The sequence below is a fragment of the Lipophrys pholis genome (assembly GCF_963383615.2).
Source record: "Lipophrys pholis genome assembly, chromosome: 6".
NCBI lineage: Eukaryota > Metazoa > Chordata > Actinopteri > Blenniiformes > Blenniidae > Lipophrys > Lipophrys pholis.
The window spans coordinates 31,817,835-31,837,162 of NC_137629.1; the positions used below are offsets into that span (position 1 = coordinate 31,817,835).

The window sequence follows — 19,328 nt, forward strand, 5'->3', positions numbered from 1 at the left end:
CATTTTTTAAAAAAGGATTCTGATGGAATAACTTTAAAATGGACACAATTATTACATCACTGCTTGTTACACATCTTTTACATCATTTATCTAATGAGTAGGGATGTTTTGGTTAAATAGAATAGAATAGAATAGAATAGAATAGAATAGAATAGAATAGAATAGGGAGGTAGGTGATTAATTGATTGCTGGTAGGATGATTTACTGTGAACTTTATAGTTCATATTCAGAATTAGGACCTTTATTTTTCTCTCCAAACTTTTAGAAGTGGAAAATCTTTCTTGGGGAAAGTCCCATTAGGTTTTCCAGATGTGCTCACCAGGATCTCCTGCAGCTCGTCCTCCTCGCACTCGTCCGGCTCCTTCCCCCACCGCTCTCTGGTGTTCTGCAGGAACACATATTTGTCAACACTCACCTTGGATGAAACGATCCGGCATCCATCAACTCGCTCCTGATCCGAGGTCAAAGCGGGTCATCCCAGTCTGCTTCTCCTCCCCACTCCTCCCCCCTCCTCCCTTTGTCCGCTGACAAATCGCCTCGTCGGAAATGTGACAGCTTATTTCAACCCACTTCCTGTTTATATCTCCCACATCGGCCGACTGGTTTCACACTGACTGGTTTCGGCTCTGCCCCGGTGCAAATATTGAAATGATGAAGAGAAGCTTCACTCCTGCGAGGCTCGAGGTCTCAAGCCTCACTCTTTGTCTCCGTTTGCTCCAAACTACATTTAATCTCATTGTCGGAGCACCGAATGTGCTTTTAATTTAATTTTCACAAAACACGACTAAATTCCCTAATAAAGTGATCCAATCAAGATATTTGGTTACACATTTTAATTAAGGCTAAAATGAAAACCCTCAATACAGCTTTAGTGCATTTAATGAAAAAGTGTGATTTATTTGATACTGGATAAGTCACATTCAAGAGCCTCAAATTTAAGACCAATTATCAGGTTGTGACATTAAATGTCTATTTAAATATCCACAGTTCTTCTTCACATTCGTCTTAAATAAAACAAGCAGATTGGATAAACTGAGTTTGGTTATTTTTCCCACTCACCAGAACGTGCTGGATCTCGTCCTTGCGACACTTGACGTGGTACATCACCATGTCCTGGAAGATGTCCTTCCTGTTCTCCAGCTTGTTCATCTTATCGTAGGTGTCGGTGTTCAGCACCGACCAGCCCAGGAACTGAGTCAGAGACTGGACCGGACAAGTGAGTGAGAAAGAGTGAAACACCACACTGAGTGCAACACGTGCTGAATACACTAGATTATACTGTACTGTACTGTACTGTACTATACTATACTATACTATAAGATACTCTAGAGCTGGATGTCAAATATAAGGCCTGTTGGCCCCAAGAGGCTCCACTCCATTCAAACCACCGAGCAAATTGTGAAAAATTCAAAGAAAATGTAGATAATTTTTTTTTTCAATAAAAACAACAGTGAGACCCGGGCTGAGATATCAGTGATGCTGCCATGAAAACGAGTTTCCGTGTTGCTATCAAACTAGCCTCAAAGCCATGATGTCCGTGTGAGTTTGTACAAATACCCAGAATGCAACAGCTCTAGGAGAGGATTTTGGGATATCTCACTGTATTTTGCAGAACGGTTCATTAAACTTGGCTTTAGGTTGAGATTGTAGTAATTTATGGTTGTAATTATTTGGTTTTGTGAGAATGTAGACATTTCCACCACATATGCTCTGCTACAAAACAGAATTTTTTATTTTTTTTATTTAAACTTGAAGGTTATTTTGGCTCTATTTTACCACTCCGGTAAAGCTGCACGTAGCCCCTGAACTAAAATGTGCTCCCTACAGATTAATTAACACTTAGAAAGGAAGGCTAACATGCATTTAAGGCGGCGAGGATCGCATCTCCTCCAGTCAACAGGAGTTTAGTAAAATTGTAACTTATTACTCCAGTTTATCATTTTGCTGAAGTCAACATTTCTCTATTGAGCTGTGCAGCTCAGTGAAACTTCATTTATTGTAACCACGTAAACAATGTCACCACAGTAAGTATTGACTCGGACATTACCTGTAAAATGATACTAAACAGTCATAAATAGAAGTTCACAGCAAAATATGTGTGTGAATGAATGTTTTGGATGTAAAACCCACCTAATAACTACACACCTCAGGTATTAAATATGCAGACTTTCTACCAGCTTGGTGAAAAGTTACTACATACTACCTTGTAAAAGCATCAACCTTCATTAAGTATAAATCTCTCTGAGGTTTTTGGACCGATCACCTCTGTGTTACAACAAATAATAATCCAGTTCGTTCGCGAGTTTCATTTGCTGTGAGCGATCAAGCTGCCGTGTTTTGTGTTTCAGCGGGCTGAGAGAAGCGAGGCAGACAGAGAAACATCAGTGGAAAGCCTTCAGGCCCACCGATAAATAATGTAGATGCTCTGAATGGCCTGTAGTGTATTTATAAACCAATGAGTCAGTGCTGTCACACACACACACACAAATACACACACACACAAACACACACACACACACACACACACACACAGATGCGTACCTCCATCAGTGTTTCGTCCATTTCATCAAAGGGTTTCCCGTCCTTCCTATTATAGAAAGTGGCCACTCCCACGATCTCCTCTTTCTTGTTGACGATTGGCAGTGACAGGACGTTCTTAATGGTCCAGCCAGAGTCGTCCAGAGGCTCCTTCTGTTCATGGGCGCAGCACAAAGAGGCCTGATTCGTATGGCTGCTTCAAAGTTTTCTATTCCATTATATCAATATCAGTGATACATCCAGAGAAATGTAATGCAATCCTCGACTTTAAATGTGAATCTAGATCTGAAATCTGAACCTACACACTGCGACTGCTGCACTCGGGACTCATCACAAAGGAAAAGATGCTTTAAAAAAAATAAATAAATAAATGCTTTTATTGTAGCATCAGCTTCAGAGAATTAAAAAAAAACAAAAAAAACACCTTTATTCAGAATTAAAGTGGGATTGGCAGATTTAGGAGACACTATACTTGAGTAAATTAGTCCAGTTTAAATAAAGAAATCATTCACTAATATCAAGTATAATCAATAGTTTGGAAATGTTAAGAAGAATAAAGAAACAAATGGTTGAACGAAGCATCGCTGATTTACTGACAACAAAGAGAATCATTGTTGGCATGTTGAGAGTCGTTCTGATGGTGTCTTCATGGCTGTAACATATTTTTATTTGGTTTACACCAGGGGTGTCACATTGAAGGCCCGTGGGACAAAATCGGCCCGCAAGAGGCTCCAATCCACCCAAACCACCGAGCGAAAACTTGGTGGTTTAATAAACATTTGAAAGAAAACATCGATTCCTTTGTTTAAACTGATTTCTCAATAATAGCTGACCCATTTCACTGTATTTTGCATCATTAAAATTAGCTTTAAGTTGAATTTTTTTGTAGTAAATGCTTAGTTTTGCAAAATTATACAAATTTTACCCAAAAAAGCTTAAATTTAAAGGTTATTCTGGCACTATTTTACTGGTCCAAACCTGTTGGTGATAGAACTACTCTACTGTTCCACCCACATAATGTAGTGTACAGAAAACTAACAACAAGCAAAGCCAAATGGGGCTTGTTGTTGGAGAAACACAGAATGGATTCAGGTTTTCTTTCTTATTTTGAAGTGAAATGAGAAATATAATCTTTGGCTGGAAGTCTTTTCAAAATGTTCCTGCTTTCTATTGTGAGCACAAAATTGTACAGGGAGTAACAAAGAGTTCATATGTTTGAGATTCACTGAAGGACAAACATGTCAGACGACAGCTGTGCAAATAAACAGAAGGAAAAAAATAACCTGAAATCAAAAATATGCACCAGTTTCTAACCGAAGTCTCACAAAACTGGAAAGATCCAACATTAAAGAGTAAATGGACTTCACTTGAATCGCAGTTTCAGTCACATTAAAAATCAGAACTAAGATTTTCTTGTATTTGAAGGAAATTAACAATTCATGGGGCAATCATAGTGTTTGGCACTTTAGTTTGAACTCCATGACTTTCCAAACTGTGTATTGATGAATATAAATTCCCTCGAGGTGTGAATGTGTTTTTTTTTTTTTACTATTAAGATGAATTGTCAAAAGATATTGTCTTCACAGAAACACTTTCCACCCACTCCCGACGCTCAAAAGTACAGGTACAGTTTAAGGGAACGCCATATCTGAAGGACTATGTGAAGAAAAGCAAATAGAAACTACAAACACATTCTTATCAGCAGAAGAAACACTGAATGACCCAAACTGTTCCTCAGCTCGCTCCCGCTGCAGTAAACCTCTTTCCACCCACGCCGCATGACAGTCAAAAGACTTCACGGGAAACTGAGGAACCCACCGACTGAGGAAAACTTCAGTTTCACTAGGTTTAGGTGAAGTACATGAGAACGAAGCCCAAACTCTGTACGTGCTCGTAACTGTGCAGGTTCTCGTCATTGTCAGCAATACTGAGGCACCGGAGGAAGACACCACGTATGATAGTGATAAATACAATAGTGGCTTTAAAGTCCCCAGGAATATACTTTAAACTAAGGAGGGAAGAGAATGTGGGGCATATCATTTATTCATTTCTTGGTGATTGGTCCCCGGTGGTCTGTTAAAGTACGCGAGGGGCCATTACATAGACAGGTTCTTTTTTTTTTTCATGCATTACTTCAACACAGAAGCCTCCCGTATTGCAATTACTGTAATCTGACAGGAAAATGCTAATGCCAGCTATTACTTTACATGAAAATCTGATTACAGATAATGAGGAAAATTGCAGACTACTTTCCCTGACCCCTCCAGGAACAACTGGTGCTGAGCTGTGTGAACCGAAGGATGAAATCATGTGACGGCGGCTCCGGGTGCCCACTTGTGTAGCACAATGTAGAAAAAAGGGCATTTGGATGAAGCATAAGTATAGTAAGATACTCAACAGTGATGCATTGCTAAAAATTACTTTTGTTTTCCTTAACAGTTATTTTATTGTATGAAATGTTGAATTTCAAAGTGTGCATTCTGCAACTGCAATCAGCAGATTGTGCAAAAAACAAGAACAATAAAAGAAAATCAATAATTCAACCAATAATATGAAGAAATATAAATCTCTTTTATTATCAGACTTAATTAGACGGAATTAATGGTCAGTGACGCCTCATAAGAAGTCGTTAACTAATTATAGACATTAGTGAGAACTTTATATTAGTCATCCAAAGTAAATGGTGCTTCTGTAATTTTCTTTTTAAAAAGAGCTTGTTGTATACTTCTCTAAAGGGAATAGTATATGGGTAGGTTCAAAAAACAAATCATTGCTATAATAATAGACCTTTGAAGACCAATGATCATTTGTTTCGATGTATATTTTGGCTTTTAGAATCATTTGTAATCCTTCAATAGAAAACTGGCAGTTTTCATACAGATTGGTACAAATCAGAGGATTCAAATGACCTTCAAGGAAACTTTACTGAGAAAAACAAGTTGAAAAAAAATAATGTAAAAACAGTTTAAAACATATGTAAATACACACGATAGTAATGAAGCCACTGATGATAGTGATGATTTACTTTTGTGAATTTGTAAACACACGAAGCTCAAAAAGAGAACAAAACTCAATCAGATCATTCGAGGAATTTATAAAGATATATAGATTTTTTATTTTTTAAAGTTTGTCTTACCTGGAAGGAAAAAAATTCATCCTGTGCAGCGTTCATGATGTTACAAATCTGTTGGACAGTGAAAGGAAAACGAGAGCAGAAGTTAGAAGTGGTGATGTTTGGTGATTCGTTCACAAAGATTGATTCTTCACAGTTTACACATTCAAAAACTAATTTACTCTAACTATAGAGCGCTTTAATGTACTCTGACATATAGTCGCTATGACTTCATGTACAGTACCGAAGGATGTACAACTGTACCAAACTACACCATAAACAGGAATATGTAAAATCTATTACACTGGTATCGGTGATACACAACTTTTATTTGAAGACTTTTTTTGTTTTGTTTCAGTAACATATGGACAATTTCACTGGGTTTTAAGCATTTATGTCTTTATCCCTAAATATGTCCGCTAAAAAATAGATTGTGATAGATATTTATCTTCTTTTTTTCAAATAAATATTGTGATTTATTTCATATAAATAAATAAATAAATAGATAGCTGAATAAATAAATAAATAAATAAATAAATAAATAAATATATATATATATATATATATATATAAATAAATAAATAAATAAATAAATAAATAAATAAAGATTTATTTCATATTTATATAATACGTATTACATATTTATCACTAAACTGATATTTATCATTGTGATTGATTGAGTGTCTAACCGGTGACGAACACATTTTAACCCCCATTACAGGAGTAAACAAATAAGAGAAATACTGGCCCACTTCTTCACGTACGTAAGAAGTTACAGTAATAAGAGATTCAAGAAGGTTTAGACCAGAGGAGTCAAACTCATTATAGTTAAAGAGCCACATACAACCCAATTTCATCCAGAGTGCTGAACCGGTAAAATAGTGCTGTAATATCCTCTGAAATCACTCTAAAGGGTTTTTTTCTGGTTTGGCTGTTGATGTTGTTGTTGTGATGAAAATGTCTTTTTTTTTTTCTTTTTTACAAAACCAAACAATTACTTCAAAAAAAATTTATAATCTCATCATAAAGCCAATTTTATTGAAACCTCCTGGTGCGAAATATAGTGAAATGTCCAATAAACTTCTCCTATAGCTGTAAATCAGTCTTTCCTTTGTAATTTTTACAATTTGCTTGATGGTGAGGCGGGACAGATTGGAGCCCACAGGCCTCATGTTTTAAAAGGTAGTCAACATCTCTTCATGAGAAAATTTCTCCCCCACATTTATCTTTTTTGGCTGGAAATTCCACATGTGAAATCTTATTTTCTAGTCTAATATAAACCAAACTCCTGTTACCACCCCCCCTATTTCTCCGTATAGAAATGGAGTTTTCATGTTGCACACAATGCAGGAACAGGAAATATGAGGGAGGGCTCGAAAAATGACAAGCAGCAAAGACAATGAAAGGACAGGACAGGAGGAGGGCAGACGGCGAAGGAGGGATAGACAAACGAGTGACAGCAGGCTCAGCATTTTGGGAAAAAGCGCGCCGTGATTAATTACAACGGCCGCAGAATTTACAATTATATATCATAGCAGCGTGTGGCTGAGCACTTTTCATTTCCACAACGGCGTGCACACTGACAACTGTGTAATAAGGCTTAATGGTGTTCTGCTCGTCTGACCACCTGCAGGCTCCGATGAAGATATTTTAAAATAAAGATTTTTTTTTTTTTTTTTTAAAGGACACTGGCTTCACATGAACTCCTGCACACCAGGAATAAAAGTTGCATTGTGAGTGCGAAGAAGCCCAAACATTCCTCCAGCTTTTCTGGGGAGACCCTAATATAAGGCCTCGTTCACACTGCAGGGGCCCAATACTGATTTTTTTTGCTCACAAGTGACTCATATCCGACCAGTTTAGTGGCTCTGTGAAAGCGCCATTCCGACTTTTTCACACCAGACCCAGGCCTCGTTCACACGTGGAACCAATTCTGATATTTTTTTTACGTGCGACTGCTTCGTCATCGACGTGTGACTGACGTCACCGATAAGCGCCGGAGGAAGCGGCTCCGCCAAAATGTTAAAAGCTGTTAAAAGCTGTGCTCACTGACCAGCGTTGCCAGACATGGTGGTATCCCCCAATTGGGGAGCCAAACTCTCTAACCTATTAACTTTGTTTATTGTGTGCTTTTGTTTGTTTATGGCATGTTCATTATTACACTTATAATAGTTTGACGGTTTTAACATGATTCCTACACAGGCTGAGATTTGAGGTGATTCTTATTGAGCTGTGTGGGTTTTATGTTGTTTGGGCTGGAAACAGTGAGTCACATCTGGCAACCCTGGTGCTGACCGGCGTAAATAGCGTGCTCGGCGTGACTTCACGACGTCTTCTGCGCTCTGGGGCCTGAAAACATCCGGTCCGATAACGTTCACAGAGCAGGTCGTGTTTGAAATGATAGCGCAAAAAAAAAAATATATATATATTTTATTTTGTAGAACTGCAAATATATTAAAGTTTCAGGCCTTTGATGTGGGGAAATCTGGCAAAAAAAAGCAAACAAAAAACAAAAAACAAGCCAATATTGTCCAGCAGATGGCTGCTCTCATTGTCTCCCTCACTGAACCAAGCTGACACTGTTTGTATGCAGCCTGCTTCACCCGTCCTTTCATTCATTATTCATTTGTTGATTAATTCATACATGTTTGGCCTCTAGGAGTGGCCACGCAGAAAGGTCGCGTAACACTCAATACCTTCACCTGCCAGCCGGAGTCCCGTGTGACCTGCCAAACTGTCCAAGCTCCTTGTAATTTAGGACCGCAAATGAAACCGCTGGATGCCTCAAATTTAAATGCGATTACGGATCCTGCCCTGATTTGTTTTCACAGAGTAATAAAATCAACAAAAATCTTCTTCCATGTAAATAAGAGTAATGCCTGCACAAATCTTAGGAGGAGGAACGATTAATTGTACTGCTCCAGCTACCAAGCCCACAAGGTACATGTTTCAAAGGCCATTAATGACTTAAAGAGACAAATATTGCACAAAGCAGAGATAAACCCAATATTAACCTGAAGCTAAATCCTCATCACACTCTTGCCTCATCGCTCCCACAGTCTCAGGCCCCGATCACATGGCAATGTTTCATGTGTTTTTCAGTTGAGAAAAGTTTCTCGTTTGCGTGGCAACATTTTGAAAACGGAAACGGCAGAAACGTTGAAAACAATGTCGTTTTCATGGTGGGCCACTAGAGGGTGCTGTTGATTGTTTTTGTAATGAAACCACACACACGTGCGCGAAAGAAACAATACGCTATAAACATTAATGTCGCGCTAACTACAGACACTGCAAGAAGATGCGTTTGAGGTGAACTGGTGACTCTAAAAATGCATGTTGGATTCAGTTTCTCTCTGTTTCGTTGCCCGGTGATGGACTGATGACCTTTCCAGAGTGTGTCCTGCTTTTGGCCTGAGTCAGCTGTTATCGGCTCCAGCGACCTCGAGGTGGATAAAGCCTTGTAGACGAGGCGGGGATGATGGCGGATCAATTTAAACCTCTCAGGAATCGGGAGCTTGTTTGGATGTGGTAAAGTGACACAAAATCTAATTGAGCAGAAATATTCTGAAGGATATTCAACATCATATGACGCTGTCAACTAGTCAGTTGGTGGACTTTCTAAATACTGCGGTGAGGTTTGAACGTTTTGTGTTCTTTAACACACAAGCTGCATTTCAGAGCACGCTATGCTATCCCTTCAGCTGGAGCTTGTATTCATCCCAAAGAAAAACTGAACTCACCAGCCCGTTCTCTGCAACGTAGGTGGGTAAACCGCTCACCAGAGCCCAGTGATCTGCAGGAGGACCCCTGAGAGTGAGACACCACAAGGAGACATTAAAGTGATTATACTCACTTTTTATTAAATAAATAAATAAATAACACTGTCAACTTAACGCTATCTGGGTCAATGTTACGCAAAATCAAATAATGCACAAAGAAAATTAAATTTACAGAGGTAGGATATGTTGGATAGTGAAAAGTATTTCACAGAATCAAAATGTCACAGTCTTGTTGTTGGAACTTTATGAATAATGTCGTGGGGCCTTTTTATTTTCTTTTTTTTTTTTACACTTTTACTGGGTAAATCATTCCTGTTTTTTTCTCTTGTGATCTCATTTCTAGCTGTAGTGACTTACGGTATGACTTTAATGTCTTCTTTCCCGTGCAGAATGTAGTCGATCACTTTGTAGAAGATAACTTCCTTAAAAAGACACAAGACATAAAAAAAAATGTATAATTCCTTAATCTGAGAAACCACTTTAGTCCTTTAATGGCAGGAACACCAGTCACAAGAGTGAGTGTGAGAACCAATGTTAAATATGGATGTGTTTCCTTTCTGGGAGTCATTTTATGGAATTAACTTAGTGATAACTTAAAATTGTATAAATCTTTGTTGTGCTTCAAAAAATAAAAGTTTTTAAGGGATAGGCAAAAAAAAGCCTTGGCTTTGGCCTATTCCCATTTCTGCTACAGATATTATAAAAAAAAAAAAATAATAATAATAATAATAAAAGCTTTTAAGTACTATAAACAAATTTTTAAAAAAAAAAATTTCTTAGGCATTTTACTACCCTGGGAGTCTGGATTATCTATGTAGGTGTCACTAAAACCTGGTTTGCCATCTCAAAGTAGTGTTTGTATCACTAGTTAATGAGAGCGAGTCTTTTATCAGCATTAATACTCTCAATCACAAATTCTTGTTAATGTGTACACAACTACTCGATGTTATTATGTTTCTGTGACACGATTCGCTCATCAGGTTCAGTCGAAGTTGAAACAGTAAAGTTTGATGTTTTTGCTTGTGAAAAGAAAAGATTTTTGGCGTAATTACAACCAATTAAATGCAATTAAAAAAAAAAAAAGATGCATTATGGATTCAGTCTCATGACGGAGGACTGAGTTAGGAGATTATTAAGGTCGTCCTCCTACAGTAAACAGGAGTTTGTCAAATAGTAACTGATGCTCACTGTTGGCTGGCGGTACAGTGAGAAAGCAGCTTTGTGTCACAGCAAAAAGTAACAGACTAGTTACATCTTAATAATCAATTACCAGCTCATTATTGTGGGAAGTAGTGTTGTTACAGTATTATATTTATACTACACAGGTTTCCCTCATGAAACAAAGCTGGTGAATTGGTGACAATAAATATGTGCTTGTGCATTTCTCTCTGTTTGCCCCTATGATGGATTGACAACGTACACTAATAGAAGACAGATGTGCCAAAAAACACACACTTGTATTTTCTGGTATTAATGTCAAAGTTTGGCGTTTGAATGCGATGATGGTGCTGCTAAAGTGAATCCACTTGAAGTTCGTCCTCCACCAGTTACTGCCTGTAGTGGGAAGAACACGGGGATTTGACGTTGCGGTGATCGGTATGTTCTCACTCTGCCGTCGGGGGTTTTGGGTCCGTCGTAAGGCGCGACTTCTCCCATCAGAACAGGCCACAAGTCAAAGAACTCCTGCAGAACATAAGGGAGAGAAACGGTCATTTCACACAGGCTGTTTCAACGGGTTACACCGTCTGAAAATGTCTGTATTGTTTCTAAAACATCTTCTGAAGCTGCACGCTTTGCAGACTGCGCGCTCAAAGCTGAGCCTCTGCTTCAGTTTCTTCTTAAGTGCTTCGTTCGCGCGATCCGGTTTTGTTAGCAGACAGCCATCTGTGCAGGCAGACAACATGTGTTTGTTCTCAGATAGCAGGTGCTAGAAATTAACTGGCAGCTGCTTGTAATTAGGTGACAGCCACAGCCAATAAGTAGTATTTATGACAATGTGTTACTTATCACAAAAAAAAAAAAAAAAAACATGGGGGGATACTACAGTACTGATCAGAAGAGGGTTTCAAGTGTGCTTTTATGGGCACAAACTGATGAGGAATGAAGCAGATCAGACGGCAAAAAAACCCCAAAGGAGCCTCTTAAAATATCTCCTCCCAAAAGAAAAGGAGAAAAAAATCAAAACTGGATCAGATCAAACCTCTGCGGGAATGAGTGTGACTCAAAGACAGCACTCCATAAATAATAAGTTTAAAATAAAGATTTCCTCACTCAATGTAAAGTTGTTTTTTTTTTAGAAGCTCACTTTGCTTTTACATTAAAATGAAGTCTTACTTGGGGGATCTGTTCACTGAGCCAGGAAATCACTTTAAATAATAATAATAATAAAAAAAAAAAACTATTTTAAAGAAACTCTTCAAAATGAAATTGCTGCTTTCTCGCTTGTCACTTTCTCCCGATGTGAATCTGTTGTAACCCACCTTGGTCTTGGTCATGTCCAGCAGGCCCACTGAGTAACGGTCGCAGTTGAGGAAAGCTCTCACTGTGTACAAGGCTTTGTGGAACTGCCTCTCGATGTCCGTCAGCTCCTCAAACACCTTGCTGGCCGACCACAGCAGAACCTGGGCGACGAACGGCAACAGCGGGAGGAGAAACACCGAAGTCTGCTTTAAGACTTGATCTCACGAGAAAAACACCCTGCAGTTAAATCTGCCATCCATCATTGCTTCTCTTTCTAGCTCCTGTTAGTAAAAACGTTCACATCTTAACAAAAGGAGAAGTTCCACTTCAGTTTTCACATCTTAACGTCTGAACAATTTTGCCTATGTCAGCTTCAGGACGCCCGTCCTCACCTGCCCTCTCCTTGTTTCACAGTTGTGCAGGTAACTCAGGTGGAAAACTCTCAACACCAGGTTGGCAAAGTTCAGGTATTTATTTAGAGTCTGGAAAAAAGGAAACAAAGAGCACGTTACCTGTTTTATCAACACAATGCTTATTAACACTATCATGCTAAATGTGTTTTTTATCCATTTCTTTATATGCCCATCAGCTCCTACACCCTCCAACTCTTTGTTTTTTCAGGTTTGTATTGATGGGAATTTGAATTTTCATTATGAATCTACAGTAATGGTTCAGGGGATTGAGGGCCCATTTACATGACATTTCGTTTTTGCATTTTTGTTTGAATAGTTGACCCGGCAACGTTTTGAAACTGAAACGCTGTTACTGTCCATCAACTGAGCGCGTGCAGAAGAACTATTAAATATGGCTGTTAGGTGAGGAGTAGTAGCATTTTTAAAAAGTTGCTTCCCCCCCCCCCCCCGTTTCCATGGAGATGAAGTTAGACCATTTTCGTAAAGTTACACCCTGGGAGCCGTTTTTAAAAACTTGTGTAATGGGCCTTCAGTTAGTCATGATTTCAATGAGAACAGCAAAGGTTAAGAGAACACACACACACACACACACACACACACACACACACACACACACACACACACACACACACACACACACACACACACACACACACACACACACACACACACACACACACACACACACACACACACACACACACACACACACACACACACACACACACACACAGAAATGGGTTACTCTGATGTAACTGCACTTATTTTGCAAGTGACACAGCAGATTTGTGTAAACACCTTCCACACTTTGTTATTGTTGCTCTAACTGGCAATCATTCTCAGGTTATCCTCTCCTTGTGACTGTGGCCCGGCTCCTTGGGAAACTCTGCATCAAATGATTTCTAATAGGTTGAAAAATATTCCCCCTTTTCAGCTCTAAGTTAGAGGGACTAATCTTGTTAGGTATGATTTTTTTTGGGGGGGGGGGGGGGCTTTAGATTTGTGTCAGCAGACTTTAAGTGACTGCTCCAGCGGATGTGAGCGGCAGGAAACCTGTGACACACACACCCAACACACACTGCAGACCGGTTTCTATTTATATTCTAATGTGGTGAAGTCAGTCAGCCCATCACATTAACTCTGCATTCAGACACATAAAGGATCTGTTTACTATTATTCAGCATCATATATAATATAGTTTCGGGACGCAGTTTTTGGGCGACTATAGCAATAAACTGTATCTCAAATCCCTTTCCGAATTACCAGAGTGAAGCTGAAATGAATAAGGTCATAAAGGTAGTTGCGTTCAACACGACTCACTGCCAGGGGTAAATCAGCAAGATGGCCTGGAGCGTGTGTTGTATTTCAAAACCAGTTTAATGATTTGTTACAGTTGCTCGATATCTAAAATGCAACTGGTGTTGCTTAGCTGGTAAAAACGCTCATAAAAAGTAACTAGTTAATTGGAAAATTAGTCATGCCTGTTTTAATATCTATACAGTTAATATATAGTTGAGCCCAAGTTAAACCAGTTTGTTAGAGTCGAGCATCAAAGCTTATCAAAAGCCAACTTTGCAGCAAAAACTACCATGAAGGTAAATTACAGTTTATATCAGGGCCCGTTTACATGACAACGCTTTCAGGTAAAAACACAAAACTTCTCTTGCGTTTTCGGAGTCCATTTTTGGTGCTTGGAACTACAGGAAAACGCTACTTTTTGAGAACGGCTCCAGACGTGGAACTTTTCGAAAACACGCCGACGCCGTTGTCGTGTAAACGGGGGAAAATTGCAATTTTTCCTGAAAACGCTGGAGATCTGTCCCAACTCCGTCGTCTGTCCATATGAATTCCTGTGTACTCATCATTATAGTGTATCGTTCTCTGTTTTTTATTTATTATAAAAACAGACAACAGCACCCACTAGTGGCCTAACATGCAAACTGCATTGTTTTCAGCATTTCTGTGTATACGGGCATCGTTGTCAAGACGCTGCGAAAACATGAAACTTTTCTGAAACAAAAAAAGCAAAAGTGATGCTTTTCTACTTGAGACGTTGTCGTGTAAAGCGAACAGTCGGTTCAGTCAGCTGGACTGAGTTATAACCGAAGTAACAAGCCCACAAAACTTTGTCACCGCTGTCATTATACTGTAACGTTGCCTCATCAGTTGCTCATGCAAGTAGTTGCTGCATTAGTAGATACAATAATATTATGTCGCGGGTACAAGGATATATGCACCCATTTCAATTTAGCCACTTACTAACAGAAAAAAAAATCTGAAGTGGAATAAATTCAATAAATTCAACAAAAAGTACATTAAAAGGCTGAGGGAGACTGTAAGAATTTCTCTCTTCATTATACTGGATGGAATTCCACATTACCTCCTCATCCTTGGCAGTGAAGCTCGGCCCATCCTGCTTGTTGAGCGCCATCATCACGGCCACCATGTCTTTTCCGTTCATAATGGGAATGGCCAGCACATTCTTGGTCTCATACTCAGTCAGCTCATCGACAAAGTTACTGAAATGAGGGTTCTGGAACAGAATAATACAGAAAAAAACAGTATAAATGCTTAGAGTTTTGTTTTCTGCATTCTTCAAAACTTCCAGACTCAGATTCGATGAACGCGGCGCTCGCGTCCATAAATGCTCTAAGCGAACGCCGTCCATTATTCACAGGTCCGGCGTTCTCTCGGCTGCTCTCCACCTACTTCTCCTCCTTTACAGCAGGGGTCATCAATTGTGTCCCTCTGGGGGTGTAACGGTATAAGAGCAGCTCATTAACCTGCCAAGAATGAACAAAAACCTGCACCCAGATTTGGAGATGACAAGGTCCCAGTCTTTCTTTCAACCCAGACTCCTGGTTAGTTCAGGTCGGCAACAAGACTCACACCAGTAAAGTATTGGTAACACAAAAACAGTTAGCGCTTCTTGCAAAAGAAAAGGTAATTCTATTACTTCCATGTGGATTGCATAAAGGCAAGCTACACCATCAAAGCTTAGATTGTCATATTTCCACAGGATGTAGATCTAATACAATAAAAAAAAAATGTAGAGTTTTGTGGCAGCCATCATTTTAAAAGGTAATAAAATATCATTTCCACCAGTGAGGCTGCTGTTAAAAGCAGATATCCACACCAGCAGTCAGCTACAAGATCAATATATTGCTTATTTTGAGAAACATCCCACTGTGCATGTATTTAACGAGCTTATTTAGACTGTAATTACTTGTACATATTAATGTCCAAAGATGTTTTTGCTTTTTCTACTTAAAGCTGCGATTAAGACGGTAGTAATGGTGAAGGAAGAGAAAAATCACTACAAGGGAGACATGCTGAGTTTGTATGATAATCTCACCAAAGCTGCTGCTGCTGCAAACTGACAAATAAACCTTTTTTTTTTTTTAAAGATCTGGGCAGCCTGACAGCTTTGACCCTCGAATACCAAGAGAGACTTCGTGTTTTTTAATAAATGCTGATTATATTAGCTCAAGTTAGTTCCTGTTGTTATCTTTTGTTAAAATATATATACTAGAATAATTCAGATTGTTCTTAATTAGCTGGATTTTGCTGTACATAATTCACCAAAACACTAATAAAGATTCCCGGGCGATGACACTTTCTGCTTGTTTCTGTTTTAAAGGGCCAATAATGAATGTGAAAGAGAGCAGAGAAACCGAATAGATTAAAGGTGTGTTACAGTGCTGAGTCTGTGAAAAAGGCTCAGGGCCTACGTGACCTCTGGGAATAATCTGGGATCGCTCTAATTCAGGACAGATTAACCTGCTTCACGCACAGCCTCACACTCACAGACACAAGTGCACACACACACACACACACGCTTTACGAGTGACCACACCTCGAATAACATAGAAACTTCAGTCTTCAGCTGAATATCGCTCTGTTATAAAACTCGTATTGAGGGCGTCAAACACAGATGACAGTGGAGAATTGAGGCCAGCTCTTGGTCACCACATAATCCACAACTTCAACCTCCCGCACAGGGATGCACAACAGTTTACTGGCTTGGGCCAGATTGGATTGGGATGGAAATAGCAAGCAGAGAGTCGGTAATTCCCCGTCTCTGCATTACTATAAGGCCGTCCTCTGTGCATTAGCATCATAAAGCCAACCAATTATATGGAAACATTTGGCTCTTCCTTCGCTGCCACTGGGGCGGCTGAGACTTGGAGGCTTTGATCGTTCCTGTCGCCACATTTCCCATCGTGCTTTCATGTGTATTTTACGTGGCTGCGGCTTGATGGACGGAGGTTTCCAAACATCACAGCATCTGTTCCGCAGCCCTTCACACAATTGAAGGGGCGACAGGCCCCGGGCCCGCCAGCAGAAGTGCCTGATAGAAACCAAACGAGACCAATCAACCCGGGTCCGTTTTGTTCTTACATCAGCAGCTCAGCTTTCTAATCTCCCATGAAAGGATGTGATTGAACTGATACCAAGGAGGCACTTGTAATCCATCAGTTATGTGGAGTGGGCCGATGCCTTATTAGGTTTAAATGTCACAATAACAGTTGGTGCAGGTACGGGGGGGGGGGGGGGGACTGTGGAGGCAGCGGACCTGCAGCAGCGTGATATGTACATGAGAATAAGCTTGCCAGCTATTTTCAAATGTCATAGGCATTGGCTGTAATGAGATTGGGTTTGCTTTGGTAAAGTGGAATTAGAGCAGAGGACAGTGAAGCGTTGTGCCGCCCTCTGGTGGTCACATGGGGCTACAGCAGGCTGTGGATGCTTTACCCCTCTCAGAAAATATAAAGGGAGTGAAGTATTATCTTGAACACATCCATACACGAGTGTTACATGAAAGTAGTTTCTTTTTTCCTCTCATGTTGAACATTCAGTGTACTCCTGAAAACAAATACGCACACGTGCTTGGAGTCATGAGTACCTCTGACACATTAGCGATGTTGACCATCTTCTTGCTGGTGGCCACATGACCCACGATGCCCATATCCAGAGGGTACACAATCTCACTGTCAGGATGAACCAGGCAGTCATCGTATGTCGCATCTTTATGGACATTGAATAACCTATGGGGAGAGAAAAAAAAAATTGTGAAGTCAAGTGTAATTCACTCTAGAAATCAAGTCTCTGCTACTTTTTTCTTTTTTTTCTTTAATTAAGAAGAGGTAATCTCAGAGTGTTGCCATCTGGATAACACTCATGAAAAGAGCAGGAAATGCTAATTTACCCTGAGCCAAAGAAATGTGTCCCTGAGTAAGCCAGCTGCATTGAGAATCACCACCAGAGCTGCCAACAAGCAGCAGTGTGTGGCTACGCAGAGGTCCTGATGGGCAGGGTTATATGAAACTGCTTGAATATAAAAATTATAAATCAGGAGTAGACTTAGCTGCTGTTCCCTGATTTAATTAGGCTCCCAAATGTGGCTGTCTGGAACTGGTTGAATGTGAATCCGTGTGTTAGAGCCGTGCTCATTCAGTAGGGTTCCCTCAAGATTCGGATGGAAAATTGGAAAATATGAACAAAGTGCCTCATTCTGGCAAGTGGCAGTGAGGTTTTCTTGCCAGGTGGTGATTAGGTTAAGAAATGCAAACAGAAACAATGAGCAGTTGGATGTGTGCTGTTGGGGTGTGGTGTTGTGTAAAATAAATAGAGCGTTGCATCAGAATCCACGTATGTAGGAGGAAATGTGCGAGTGACCTGGTAGCCAGCTCTGCCACGCCGTTCCTCTGCCGGTACATGAAGAGGCTCATGCGGTCGGCCCGCATCATAAAGCTGAGGTGCTTCATGAGGTTGAAGACGGACTTCTCCATCTGCAGGTTGTCCTGGATGTCCCGCATCAGGTCGAAGAGGATCTCGCTCTCGTCCACCGTCGACATTTCGTGGAACTTGCTGATGTCCACCGCCGGCTTCCTGTTGTTCTCCAGCAGGTCTGAGACGACCTTTGGCCTGAAGTTCACGTCGTAGTACTGCTTGGCGAACTGCGGGTTGGCGTCCAGGAACTGCTCCGCTGCTGCTGCGTCCACCATGGCTGCCGCTGGTTAAACAATCAAATCTGAACTGATCCACCATTAACAATCCAAAGGGGAAAAAAAATAAAATGAAGATCATATTTATGTTATGACCAGATCATGAAAAAGTAGCTTATTTTAAAGATAAATCAAAATTCCTCAACTTTATTCAAAGCATCTTTGTCTACACACACTGTGTCTCTGCAAACATCTGCTGCTGTAACACAACTATTAACCTATATAACTCTTGTTTATCTGCTGCTCATAGTCTAACGTTCACCTTCACTATCCAATCCAACCTTAGTTATAAAGCCACAGTGGACCAAAGTGCTGTACAAAGAATAAATAAGATGTGAAAGTGTACAGTTCACACGTTTACATAAAATAGATAAAATATACAGACAATACAATAAAACAAACACATTTGAAACAAATTAAAAGGGATAGAAACGTGGGTGATATTCTGTCTTGTGGCTTTGCTGCAAGAAACATTGAAATCCATTTTTTTGAATGGTCCATTAACTTATTTAGTGTTCCTCTGGCTGTGCCACAGTTCTAATACAGAAATACAGAAATGAAGTCAGTAGCATGACCCGTGTCATATAGATGAGAAATAATAATAATAATAATAATAATAATAATAATAATAATAATAATAATAATAATAACCCCTACCTGTTGGATTCCTTGCGTTGTCTCCAGTAAAGTGTGTAATCCCTCTGTCCCGCTAACCAACTCGACTGCAGATGTCTGAGAAAACAAAAGGGATTACCTGGCTGGCTTTAAATGGTCATGTGTGAACATAAGCCTGCATCCAATTACAGCAGTGGGTTTACGATACCTTTCCCATGTTTAATGACACTATGTGAGATTCTTCTCCATAAGCAGACACACACTGCTTATGAGGCCCCAGTCATCTCTTCAAGCACTTTACGTATATTATTCGGTAGATATTGTCAATTTAATAGCTTTCTATTGGTATCATAACAAGGATTAAGATGTAGTTTTAGCTATGACTTGAAGAGTCTGAATCAAA

At 39.8% G+C, this 19,328-nt stretch overlaps 1 protein-coding gene across 3 annotated transcripts in view; it reads right to left on the reverse strand.

Annotated features, from left to right (window-relative positions):
• The window catches only part of pde6a (phosphodiesterase 6A, cGMP-specific, rod, alpha), a 35,792-nt gene extending 16,740 nt beyond the window's left edge, over positions 1-19,052 (reverse strand). Inside the window, exons 1-13 of one of the 3 annotated variants that reach the window (XM_080465390.1) lie at positions 18,968-19,052; positions 17,982-18,318; positions 17,209-17,350; positions 14,683-14,835; positions 12,282-12,371; positions 11,910-12,050; positions 11,038-11,112; positions 9,787-9,851; positions 9,391-9,457; positions 5,675-5,722; positions 2,542-2,691; positions 1,060-1,203; positions 320-385 (exon numbers count right to left, since the gene is read on the reverse strand). In XM_080465390.1, coding sequence (XP_080321516.1) covers positions 320-385; positions 1,060-1,203; positions 2,542-2,691; positions 5,675-5,722; positions 9,391-9,457; positions 9,787-9,851; positions 11,038-11,112; positions 11,910-12,050; positions 12,282-12,371; positions 14,683-14,835; positions 17,209-17,350; positions 17,982-18,310 — 1,470 coding nt within the window. In that variant the 5' untranslated portion in view covers positions 18,311-18,318; positions 18,968-19,052. Of the gene's footprint in view, positions 1-319; positions 386-1,059; positions 1,204-2,541; positions 2,692-5,674; positions 5,723-9,390; positions 9,458-9,786; positions 9,852-11,037; positions 11,113-11,909; positions 12,051-12,281; positions 12,372-14,682; positions 14,836-17,208; positions 17,351-17,981; positions 18,342-18,967 lie in introns of all 3 variants that reach the window. The other 2 variants (XM_080465389.1, XM_080465391.1) reach the window with 2 other exon arrangements.
• Positions 19,053-19,328: the final 276 nt, after the last annotated feature.